We start from the raw sequence: 12,534 nt of genomic DNA on the forward strand, positions 1-12,534 counted from the left end.
TGTAATTTGAGCCCAGAGCAGGGAGAGACTCAGGCAGGAAATGATGTCACACCACATTAATACTGCAGCTCCTATCTTAAACAAAGAGAGTTTCTATAGCTGTTAACTCAGGTATGGTAAAACATTCTACAGAATAAATATAGCATTCTAGCTTGCACTATTGCAGCTAATCTATTGGCAATAAAATGCCTCCGTAGCTTTCCTTCTCCTTTAAAGGACCAAATATATGTAAATATGGTTAATAAAATCACTAACTTGCCTTTCCTATCCATTTCTTAGTAACATATACAGAGAGCTACAAAGTGAAAGCTATTCTTTAAAGTTTAAATAATGATATGACCTTTATATGTAAGCTCTTGGGACAGGGCCCGTCTATCCTATATATATATGTTTTCTGTAAACCTTGTTTGTTACATTATTGTATTGACCCATTTTTGTTATATATGATTGTAAAGTGCTGTCTAACTTTCTGGTGATAAAGAAATCAATGATGATGGAGTATGAATATATCATTATACAGGTTATTTAGTGAAACTGTTTGAATTAGAAGATTTATGGAAATGTCTGTACCCCCCCTACATTACATTAATATTAGGATACTCCAATAGTTCAGGGACCTGTATATGGTCATGGAATACTTGACAACTTCTAATATCCTTACATATTATAAAAGCAGGGTAACACTGTTCCCAAAAGTAACACAAGAGCTTCAAGGCTTCTAAAACCCCTATTAACTAGACTAAGTGATTGCTCCACGTTTTTAACAATATTCAGTCTGGCTCATTGCAACATTATCTTGGGAGCTGCCCCAGAGTGTCTGCTGATTAGTTGAATGGCATTGATAAATTTCTGTTTTGCCATGATTTGTGCAGGACTAAATCTTATCAAATTAAAAGGTTCCGTTTCTCAGGCTTGGCAACCATCATTTGCTCTGAGCAATGAAGCTTAGTGACGGTCTGATTGGTTTCATTTCAAAAAGATCCAGAAACCATGGGAGCAAACAAAAATATAGGCAGTAATTTGACTCCCTGGGCTAAGAACTGTCCACTTCCAAAAAAAGATCTATCTTTAGATAATCGATACCTAATAAACTTAACAAAGGGGGGTAATAAAGAGAGGAAAGAGGGCAGGGCTTGCCATTTCTCATTTTGTTGAAACAAGTCCACAAAGACCTTAAGTGCCATTGACAGCAGAGGCCTCGAGACCCTGATAAGAACTAAAGAACAGCTTTCATCTGCTGGATTCAAGTATATCTAATCAGATGATATGGTGCTCTGAAGGAAAAGAAATAGGGTTCAGAAGATGTAGAAGAAAGATGGCAAGGCAGGGGCAGATGTTCTGGACGAAGGTTATGTGCATAGGCAGATCCACGGGGTGATCAAACGGGATCCTCCAGTCCTTCTGTAGAGTCGGGCCTGTTTCCGTACCTTATAACTACATTTAGCTGCGAGTGTACACAGACCAGTGTGTATACACAAAATCTCTTGCTTGCTTCTCCCCCATTCTGATTGATGGGGCCCTGCCTCATGTGCATAAAAGTCCAGGCTCATTTAAAGATAGGCTTTCAAAACCCACCCCTCCCAAATCCACTACCCTCCAAGTAAACCGCTTCAGACCTGCCATGTGGAAAGTGCCCTTAAGTTCTAGTCCCAGCAGAAGCAGCTTGATAATGTTTTTTTTTTGTCTTCTTTGAACACTTCTGAAACTTTAAAAAAGCAAAAAAAACAAACAAACAAAAAAGACTTGTCAGACTGTACTGAGTAACTCAGATCCCTCTACTTCCTCCTGAATCCTTCCTCCCCCACTCACATTCGACCCATACTGTTAGATGCAACAGTTCACAAGGGTGCCGTGGGGAGGTTGACTGAGAGAAGATACTGCATGGAGAGAAGGCTAGTGCCGGGTGAGACTGGATTCTTCTTCTCGGAGCCATGTTGGGAAGGATTCCATATTGTTTTACATGTTCTTTGTTAGTGCTGATGATTTCATATGTTGTTGGATCGATGCGCCCATAAGAATGTTCAGATGGACTCCCCGCTCAGTAGATCTCCCGGCAGGAGGGTGTTGAGAGGAGTTGGGCTGCGCATGATCCTTGCATCTTCTGTTCCAGGGGGGCCCCATAAGCTGCTGGAGTACTGAGGGACTCCTCCCCAAAGAAGATCATTGTTTCCCTTGCTTCCAAGGCATGAGGGGTTCCAGTGTCCAGCATCACTGCGCAAGGTATGCGAACCCCCTCCAGATCCCAGACGGGGCTGGCTATTGCCAGTGTTAGACTGCCAGCTGGAGGTGGGGGGCAGCGGCTGTCCTTGTGCCAAGAAACGGTTCACTTCCTCTTCGCCAGCAAACTCAGCCAGGATAGTAGTGTTACCCAGAACACACCTGCAAATCAGAGCAAATGTCTCAGAACCCGGGAGAACAACTTGGTTCTACTGATAACCTTGCTAGCATAGGCTTTCATCTGTACTGGTACATAGTTAAAAGGGGAGGAATACTGCAAACTACAGTCAGTTTATAGTAAAGTGTGAGATATAGAAGTTTTACATAGTGCCAGTTGGATTTTAACAATAGGCCTCAATATACTGGGTCGCTGGGGCAACAGCATTGACATCTTAGTGTAAAAATAAAAAAAAACTGGGTTAATAGGCTGTGCAAAATAAAAAATGTTTCAAATATAGTTAGCCAAAAATGTAATGTATTAAGTCTGGAGTGACTGGTTGTCTAACATAACAGAACACAACTTCCTGCTTTTCAGCTCTCTAACTCTGAGTTAGTCAGTGACTGAAAGGGGGGACCACATGGGACATAACTGTTCAGTGAGTTTGCAATTGATCCTCAGCATTCAGTTCAGATTCAAAAGCAACAGTTATGACCGATGTGCCCCCCCTCAAGTCTCTGATTGGTTACTGCCTGGTAACCAATCAGTGGAAAGCAAGAGAGCTGAAAAGCAGGAAGTAGTGTTCTGGCTATTATGTTAGTCATCCAGTCACTCCAGTCTTTATACATTACATTTTTGACTAACTATATTAGAAACATTTTTTATTTACCCAGTTTTTATTTTTTCACTGATCAATTCCTTTAAGCAGTGCGGTACTTAGTGGTTGAGGGGCGTGGGGCTAGCTACCCAGTGTGGGGCCACTATATCCAAGGAGCGAACTCTCTTCACTCCAAGTTACCATCAGCACAGGGCCTGCCTTTTGCTGCTCAACTGCGGGGCCCAGGTAAGCTGCCCCTATTTTTCACCCATAAGGCACTGGCTCTGCTTTTCTTAGCATGCAAAATGAAAAAAATGCAGATGGAGGGCAGTGAAGCCAACACTCTGCCTAAGATCACAGTCCTTAGCAGTGACAAATAGCGTAACACCCTTCCCCAGCTCTGTTGATCTGCACTGAAAAGTACAGGATCAGTGCAGTGCAGGTACCTGGAATATGTCGGTCCAAAAATGCCCACTTTCACGTTTATGGGCTGACCTCTACTCCAGTTCGTGTTCCTGCACTGAAGAGAAAGCTGTTCTTTTTAGTGCAGAACAACAGGAGTTGGGGAAGGGAGAAGTAGCAAAGTGGGCCCTTGGCCCTTAAAGGAACAGTTCAGTGAAAAAATAAAAACTGGGTAAATAGGCTGTGCAAAATAGAAAATTTTCTAATATAGTTAGTTAGCCAAAAATGTAATGTATAAAGGCTGGAGCGAGCCGATATCTAACATAACAGAACACTACTTCCTGCTTTTCAGCTCTCTAACTCTGAGTTAGACAGTGACTTTAAAGATAGCCATAGACAAAGAGATCCGCTCGTTTGATGTCACCAACCGACTGAAATGGCCGATATCTAGCTGATCTGATCGTGGGCCCTTGGGCCCAACGATTGGATCAGAACAGAGGCCAAACAGGCGGTCAGATCGTGGGACCGCATCAACGAAAAGATGCAGCCGCGATCCGACTGGATTTTCTAACCTGCCCGACTTTCGGCCAGATATAGATCGGGAAAGCCCGTTGGGGGGTTCTACAGATGGGCCCATAAGCTGCCGACTTGGTCTGTCGGCAGCTTTTATCGGACCGTGTATGGGGGGCCTTGAGGGTGGCCATGTGGGACATAACTGTTCAGTGAGTTTGCAATTGATTCTCAGCATTCAGCTCAGATTCAAAAGCAAAAAGTTATGACCCATGTGCCCCCCCCTCAAGTCACTGATTGGTTACCAGGCAGTAACCAATCAGTTGCAAAACAGGAAGTAGTGTTTTGGCTATTATGTTAGACATCCAGTCACTCCAGCCTTTCTACATTACAACCCAGCTTTTATTTTTATACTGAACAATTCCTTTAGGCATGTGTGTGCAGTTCATTGTCTGCCCCAAAGAGATGCAGTAAGACTTAACATAACAGCTGTTCTTCTGATCTTCTGTGCCATGGTAATATGCTTTTCATTTGAAGCGGTTATCTGCGCTGCTTTGTTAATATATAATTGCTATAATATAGTCATAGCTGTGTTGATACTTTCCATAAAGCAATCAGGGTTTTGGAAAAGGGTGAACCTGAAATTATTTTGCTCCTCAAAAATATCAGCACAATAGAGGTACTTACATATGAAGTGATTTCTGAGCTTTGGTGGCTTCTTCCTTGGAGCTGTATCTGACCACAGCATTGCCTTGAGTGAGGTTCAGATGGAATGTTATCAGAGGGCCGTGCTGCAGACACAGTGTCCTTAGGGTAGAGCCATCAATCTGTGGCAAGACATGAGCATCGGTGACCCGAAAGGAACCACCATTGAAACTGCAGACTAAGTCAAATTGCATTTCTATCCTCTTTTACAGTGACATCTTGTGTGTGAGATACCAGATCAGTACACTATGGAAAAGATAGCCAGAGGGATAAAAACAGGAAATTGTTTCATACATACCGTAATTTCTGTTTCCTGGGCACTCTCCATGGCAGCATTCACCAATGGGTTAACTCTCCCCGTGGGCCAGCGGACAGGACCTCCCTAACAGTTCAAAGGTTGCACTTCCCCTTCCTCGTCCAGTCAAGGTTTAAAGCTGTCCCCCAATGAGGGTGGGAAAAGTCCCGGTGAATGCTGCCATGGAGAGTGACCAGGAAACAGAAATTATGGTATGTATGAAACAATTTCCTGTTTTCCCCAGTCACCCATGGTCAGTATTCACCAATGGGAAATCCCCAAGCTAAAAAAGAAGGAGGGCGGGATCATAATTGTATAAAAACAAAAATGTTTGACAGCATGTATCACAGACTGCAAAACTCTCCTCCCAAATGAAGCCTTGTGGGAGGCCATCACATCCAATTTATAATGTTTCACTAATGTGTTGATCGAAGACCATCAAGCCGATCTGCAGATACTTTCTGACGACACACCGGCTTCTGTCGCCCAGGAACTAACCAAAGCCCTGGTAGAGTGTGCCTTCAACCCTTTGGGAACCTACCTTCCTGCCTGCCACATTGTATGTCTTAGCTATAGCTGCCACAGTCCAAGAACTGACTGTTTTCTTAGTGGGAGCTTGTCCTCTCCTAACTCCATTAGGAATTATGAACAATCTCTCTGATTATCTCCAAGACTTTGTTCCTTCCAAATAAATTCTTTGGTTCTAACCAGATACAAGATGTGCCATACTTCTTCTTTTGGAGACTTTGGATGTGGACAAAAAGAAGGTAGAATTATCTCCAGATTAAAATGAAACTTCGAGATAACCTTTGGTAAAAAACCAAATGCAGGCCTTAACACCACCTTATCTTCAAATATCACAGTATGGGGTTTCCGAGGCGGCTAGTGCCAAATTTCTCCTACTCTGCATGCTGAAGTTATTGCCACCAGCAGTACTTTTAGCATCATATTCCATAAGGAGGTCTTCTCCAAAGGCTCAAATGGCGCTTCTGTCAAAACTTTCAAAACAAAAGGAAGATTCCAAGGAGGAATAAAACTTTTCTTCATTGGCTTCACCCTTATCAGGGCATCAAAGAACCTTTTCACCAAAGGCTCTTCTGCCCACTTCTTCCCAGTTAGGGCTGAAATAGCTGACACCTGGCCTTTAACGTATTAATTTGTAGATCCTTTTCATATCCTGAAAATAAAAATTCTACTAGCACTGCTGGAGATAGAGACAATGGGTCCTCTCCTTTCTCTGTAACAAATTCTGCAAATTTTTTCCATACTTTATAATACTGGGAGGAGGTATTATTTTTCCTTGATCTCATTAATAAATTTACAACTTCATCTTTAAGTGAAAGATCTTTTAATCTTTTCCTCTCAACTGCCAAGCCATCAAAGACAAATGGTTGTGCTCCTGGATTTGGGTTCAATGGTTCCTCTATTGTCAGTCTCAGGAGGAGCGGAAACCAAGGTCTCCTCGGTCAGAAGGGGATCACTGCGATTGCTTCCACTTTTTCTTTCCTTATCTTTTTCAGTACCCTCCAGATCAATGGAAATGGAGGGAAAATGTAGCCTCTTGTCCAACTTTGTCTTAGGCCATCCACTGCATAGGCTTCCTGCCATGGGAATCTTGAGTAAAACAGAAGACATTTCTTGTTCTGTGGGGATGACATGGCATCTATGTCTGGTTGCCCCCATCTTTCTACAATTTTTTCGAAAATGTCTTTGTGTAAGCTCCATTCCCCTGGATCTACTAGCGTCCTGCTGAGGAAATCTGCTTTTACATTTTCCTTTCCTGGTAGATGAATTGCAGTTAGACCTCCCAGCCAGACTTCCGCCCACTGAAATAGTGGCTTTACTTCTTCCTTCAGTATTCTGCTCCTGGTGCCCCCTTGTTTTACTATATATGCGACTGCTGTTGTGTTGTCTGTCAATAATTTAACCTGTTTGTCTTTTAACAGGTGCACAAAAGAAAAAAGATTGTTTTATGGCTCTCAACTCCAAAATATTTGAGGCTATGTTTTCCCCTTTCCAGGTACCTTGAAAATATTCTTCAACTATGTGTGCTCCCCATGCCACGATTGATGCATCGGTGGTAACTGTTACCCACTCTGGCTCTTCAAAAGGAACTCCTCTCATTAGATTTTTTCACATACACCACCAGGCTAGACTTCTTTTTATCTCGTGAGGTAACCTTACTTCCTTTCTTAAATGTAAGTGAGGATGTCTCACATTTCTCAGAAGAAAGCATTGTATGGGTCTCGTGTGCCATCTTGCCCACTTGACTATTTGACTGGTTGCCGACATTGTACCCAGCACCCTTAAGCATTGCTGTACTGAGGCTGTTTTCTGCCTTCTGAAACTCTTGATCAACTCTATCACCTTCCCTTGTTTTTCTGCAGGAAGACTGACCAGATTTTGATTTGTCTGAAAGATGGCCCCCAGATACTGAAGATTTTGTTTGGGGCAAAAACTGCTTTTTTGCTAGTTCACTACCCAACCATGGGCTAGCAGAAACTCTTGAACTCTGGAAGTATGGTTTTCTGCTTCGGACCTTTAACTTGACACCACCAGAATATCGTCAAAATAATGGAATACCGCCAGTCCCTCTTTTCCTTATTCCGCAATGAGAGTCACCAACACCTTTGTAAAAACTCTCGGGAACAGGGATAGACCAAACGGTAGGCACCTGAACTGAGCATGCAGGTCTTCTATCGCAAATTTTATATATTTCCTGTGTACTTTTGCCACAGGTATGTGGAAGTAAGCATCCTTTAAATCTATGCTGGTTAACCAATCTCCCACCGAGACCGCCTGCATAATGGAAGCTAGGGATTCCATCTTGAACTTCCTTGCCTGCAGGAATTTGTTCACTCTCCTCATATCCAGCACTGGTCTCAAGGATCCTGATGCCTTTTTTTGAAAGCTTTAAATAAAGGCCTTTGAATTTCTCCATTGGAGGCACTAATTCTATTGCATTTGTGCCGAATAACTGGTTTACATATTCTTGTACCACACCTTTGTTCGAATCTGTGTCTTTGAAGACTGACTCCACGAAAAAATCTTGGGTACTGACCTGAATTCCAGGAGGAATCCTGATTTTACCACCTTCAGTACTCATTCGTCCTGAATGGGTCTGGCTCAGACATGAAAGAATTCTGCTAATCTGCCTCCCACCATGTCCTGGGCCTTGCCACCTTCATTGTTGACTGGATGTTGAAGGGGCGGAGGAAAAAACACCAGGTCTTCTTGTCGTTCCTCTAGACTGTCTTGAGTACTCTTTCCCCGGCTTATATTGTCTGGATGTTCTAAAATTCTTATCCCTAGCCTTCCCAAAGCTGGGTTCATATCGGGCTTTTTTGGCTTGATTCTCTTGAGGAAGAAAAACACTCTTGCCTCCCGACACTCATTTTATAATAGCATCCAGCTTTTCACCAAACAGCATTTCACCTTCGAATGGTAGTTGGCACAGATCGGCCTTGGATGCAGTATCAGCTGGCCAAGCCTTCAACCACAGCGCCCTTCTGGCTGCTACAGATAAGGCCATAGATCTGGCTGCAAAATTAACTATTGAAGCTTCCGAAATAAACTCCGTAGCCATTTTACAATCCTACAACATCTACAATTATTTTGGTCTTTTAACATTAGATGAAATTGCGTAGCCCAATTCAGACAGCCACACCTTCAATGCCCTGGACACCGACTTCTGTGCTACCGCTGGTTTGCAAGTTGCTCCTGCTTCTCCAAATGCCTTTCGCAGGTTGAACTCCATCTTTTTCTCCATCGGCTCTCTAAATACTGCCCCATCATCCACTGGAAGGGTTGTCTTCTTAGCTAGCCTGACTATAGCCGCATCCACTTTGGGTGAGATTCCCAGAACTTTGATTCTTGTTCATCAAAAGGATATTTCTTATTGAACTTCCCTGCTGTCTGGGCTCTCTTTTCAGTTTTCTTCCACTCTGCCGTAATAATTTCTTTTATTGAGGAGCGTATTGGAAAACCTACTGCCTTCTTCCTTGAAGAGGGAAAAAGCTTATCTGCTGAAGAAAATTTTGCTGATTCTGTAGGAAAAATCAGGGTTTGTCTAACTGCTTTTATCAAAGGATCAATGACAGCTATATCAAAGGCAGATTCCTCCTCTGACTCTACTTCTCCTTCTTCTGATTCCCCTTGTGAAAAGGCTTCAGAATCTTCGGATAAGTCTCCATCCGAAACATCTGATAAGGCTTCCGCTTGTCTTGTATGTCTAGTTCTCTTTTTGGAACTTGAGACTTCCTGAAATCCCTGTATTACTGCCTGTTTAATAACGGAGGCCAAGGATTCAGCAAACAACTGATTTTCCTGTGAGATTGAAGCTCCAGGTTCCTGACGTTTTTCTGCAGGTGCTGCAGGTTCCTCAGGAGTCTTGTGTTTCTTTGCATCTGAGGCAGGAAGGCTGAACACAAATAACAACATAGTTAAACACCAGCCTCCTGGCCCCCAATAATGTTTCCACTCCTTAAAACCTCACCTTTTCCCTTTGGGTTGAGAGGCTTTCCCAGTCATACCAGGTTTTATAGGTGAATACTAGGTAAAACAGAGTAACATTATTCAGCATTTCCCCCCCTAAAAGGAATCACTTTCTGAAAACTACAAGGTCTTACATACCTGTAGACAGTGCTCAGCATTCAATGTGTGGCAAATGGCACCTGCAGGAAATCACGCTGCATTAAATAGCTGAGGTTGAAGTCTGAATACCTCATAACTATTACTGTTCCAGACTGCCAGCATATTGAAATACATAGCTCCGGCGAAAACACTATGTGTCGTCTTTTTTTTTTCTTTTTCTGCCAGTTCCATTGCAGGAAGAAGTGTACTCTTCCCTGATCCAAAATGGCCGACGGCGCACTTCCGCCACATCCATCTTTCCTAATCAAGATGGCCGCCGGCATTCTTCCGCCACTGACGTCCTGTACCAAGATGGCGTATTCCACACTTCCGCCACCGACGTCAGTTCCGCGGTCCCTCATTGCTGTGCAGGTCTCACCTCTTTCCAGCGAATACTGCTGGGCCCGCCAGCTTTCTCCTAACCCTTAGCTCGGGAGGAATGAAGCCGCCCACCTTGTCCTTGACTGCAGAAATCTCCTGACCCGCACGCAGGAGGAGAGATCTACTAAGGTAATGTAGCCCCTGCTAACCCCATAACGGGGAGCTTCTAGGCTTTACTTTGTCTTCTTCCTGTATCGCTCAGTAGTTCTAGCTTCTTCCTAAGCTTTATCTATCCACTGGCCCGGACAGGACAAAAAAGACTGGAGGAGGAAGTGCAACCTTTGAAATGTTGGGGAGGTCCTGTCCGCTGGTCCACGGGGAGAGTTAACCCATTGGTGAATGCTGACCATGGGTGACTAGGGAAATAAGTTTGCTCTCCTCAGTGCAACTCCTGGATTTGTACTCAGTATGGAAGTCAGAGATATACATTTTAGCTTTAGACAGTAAGTAATATTGATTTTTAGATGGTGCATCAGACATTCAGCTATTGGAGCAGATCTTTGTATTACCCAGTTATCAGTTATGTGCTGCCAGGTCTTATCTTCTATTTTGCTTATAGATGCAATTACAGATATGGGATCCGTTATCCGGACACCCGTTATCCAGAAAGCTCAGAATTACGGAAAGGCTGTCTCCCCTAGACTCCATTATAATCAAATAAATCAAATTTTAAAAAATGATTTCCTTCTCTCTGTAATAGTAATAACCATAACTTGTACCCAAATAAGATATCATTAATCCTTATTGGAAGCAAAAGCTGCCTATTGGACTTATTTAATGTTTACATGCTTTTTTAGTAGAATTAAGACATGATTATGTTCCTTATCTAGAACTCCCCAGGTCCCAATCATTCTGGATAACAGATCCCATACCTGTATTAACGATGCCCCTCTTTGATCTATGATACTATGAAACCTCTAGCATAATCTGTTCTTGCTTCTAATTATGTGATCTTCAACCTTTGGCTATCCAGCTGTTACTGGACTACAACTCACAGGACTCTCAGAGGGTCACCAGACGTTGAAAAGGGTGTGTGCTGTAGTATTGGTAAAAATTGCTAGTATCCCAGGCTCTCCATGTCTGATCTGTAAATACTAGGATAGCACAGTACTCAATTTATTGCACACTTGCTGTACCTGTGGGGTTAGGTTGCGCAAGACCAACCAGCTGCTAGTTCTTCCTGAGCTGTCAGTACTCCAAGTGGAACCTGCAAGGAAGGCATACAACAAAATACAATAGTAGAAGCAATATTCCAAGTACAAGGCAATTAAATTAGGTAGTATGTTGCTGGCTTGGTTTATACCAGAGGAATAGGAGCTTGTCCAGCCCAGTTGGTTTGAACTCCAGGCAGAGGAGGGTTTAGCATTGGTCAGTCCAGGAGGAGGTCTGGATGGGGCTGTAGTGTTTCTCGGTACTTTCCACAGCTCATGAGACAGGGATGCTTGAGTGTGGGAGATGGGGCTGGATGACCACGTTGACTTGATATCAGACAGTTTACCTGAAACAACAATAGCACATTCAGTAAGTTAAAAGAACAAAGGCAATTTAAGGGCATCAGCAAATGAGGTGAATTTACGATGTCCATTTTCATCACCTCCGCTCTTGAGCAGATATCGATTGACATCCTGGATGGTGGTGTTTATGGTAGGGCCTGTATGAACGCTCCCAGGAGTCACATCAGGATCATTCTCTGGGTCAATATTCTGCAGTCCTTTCCAAGGTACTCCGGGGTGAAACTCTAAGGGGGTACAAAACACTGGTGAGCCTTTGTTGCCGTACATCAGAAAATGACCCCAACTCACCACACTTACCAGGAGGCCAGTTGATGTTGGATCCATTGGAGATTTTTTCACTCTCAGATTTGGCACGTGACCAGCTGTCAGAAACGGGAACAGGAGGACTATTTGGTGACTCGCTGTTAGACAGGAGATCGTAGCGACTGTAGGAGTCATCCAGAGAGGACTTTCCAGGACCAATGCTCAGACCACCAGGAAGGGCACCTGTGTCACAAAGAAATATTTAAGGGAATACATAATTCAAGCCATTACAACTTCAAATAAGACGACATGGCATACAATCATCATGGTGGCTATTGCCTGAAAAGCCATGTGGTGGCCGTAATGGTCATACTTGTATGGTTACTAGAAACTAGCAGGCAGATACATGTTCAGAAATAAGTGGTGCTTAACTACTTCACAGCAAACTACTCTAAAATAGCACAACAACAACTGGAAAAACAAAGCTTTTTTTTTTTTAAACTGCAATTATATTTTTTCGATAAAAAAAACAAAAGGGTGTTTTATACAGTTGCTATCATGAAAGGTTGGTTGCAAGCATATAATTGTAGATTTTAGAAATGCTGTTTGGTAGAGCCCCTTGGAGGTTCCACCAATGATAGATGTGAAGGTTATAATCTAAATGGAAGTTGCTGTACTGTGACAAATGCAGTTAGTCTGCAGCAAGAAGGATATTTAAATGCATGAGGTGAGCCATGTGCGGAGCCCCACTGAATTTGCCACTTTTATCATCTGGAAAAGATAAGCTACCTAAAGATGAATTATTGATGAATTATTTTTTTGCATGCAAATGAAGCGCCTTAGCGTGGTGAAAAAGCTTCGTAAAAATTATTTCTGCAAC

General features: G+C 43.0%; 1 protein-coding gene across 2 annotated transcripts in view; it reads right to left on the reverse strand.

The window, feature by feature from the left end:
- Nucleotides 1-12,534, reverse strand: part of tnrc6c.L (trinucleotide repeat containing 6C L homeolog) — a 112,264-nt gene continuing 99,730 nt past the window's right edge. For both annotated transcript variants that reach the window (XM_041576974.1, XM_041576973.1), the window contains exons 19-24: nt 11,709-11,897; nt 11,492-11,635; nt 11,201-11,395; nt 11,034-11,104; nt 4,572-4,711; nt 1-2,379 (exon numbers count right to left, since the gene is read on the reverse strand). In XM_041576974.1, the coding sequence (XP_041432908.1) occupies nt 2,022-2,379; nt 4,572-4,711; nt 11,034-11,104; nt 11,201-11,395; nt 11,492-11,635; nt 11,709-11,897 (1,097 nt within the window). In that variant the 3' untranslated portion in view covers nt 1-2,021. The remainder of the gene's footprint in view (nt 2,380-4,571; nt 4,712-11,033; nt 11,105-11,200; nt 11,396-11,491; nt 11,636-11,708; nt 11,898-12,534) is intronic.

The sequence above is a fragment of the Xenopus laevis genome, chromosome 9_10L (assembly GCF_017654675.1).
Source record: "Xenopus laevis strain J_2021 chromosome 9_10L, Xenopus_laevis_v10.1, whole genome shotgun sequence".
Taxonomy (NCBI): domain Eukaryota; kingdom Metazoa; phylum Chordata; class Amphibia; order Anura; family Pipidae; genus Xenopus; species Xenopus laevis.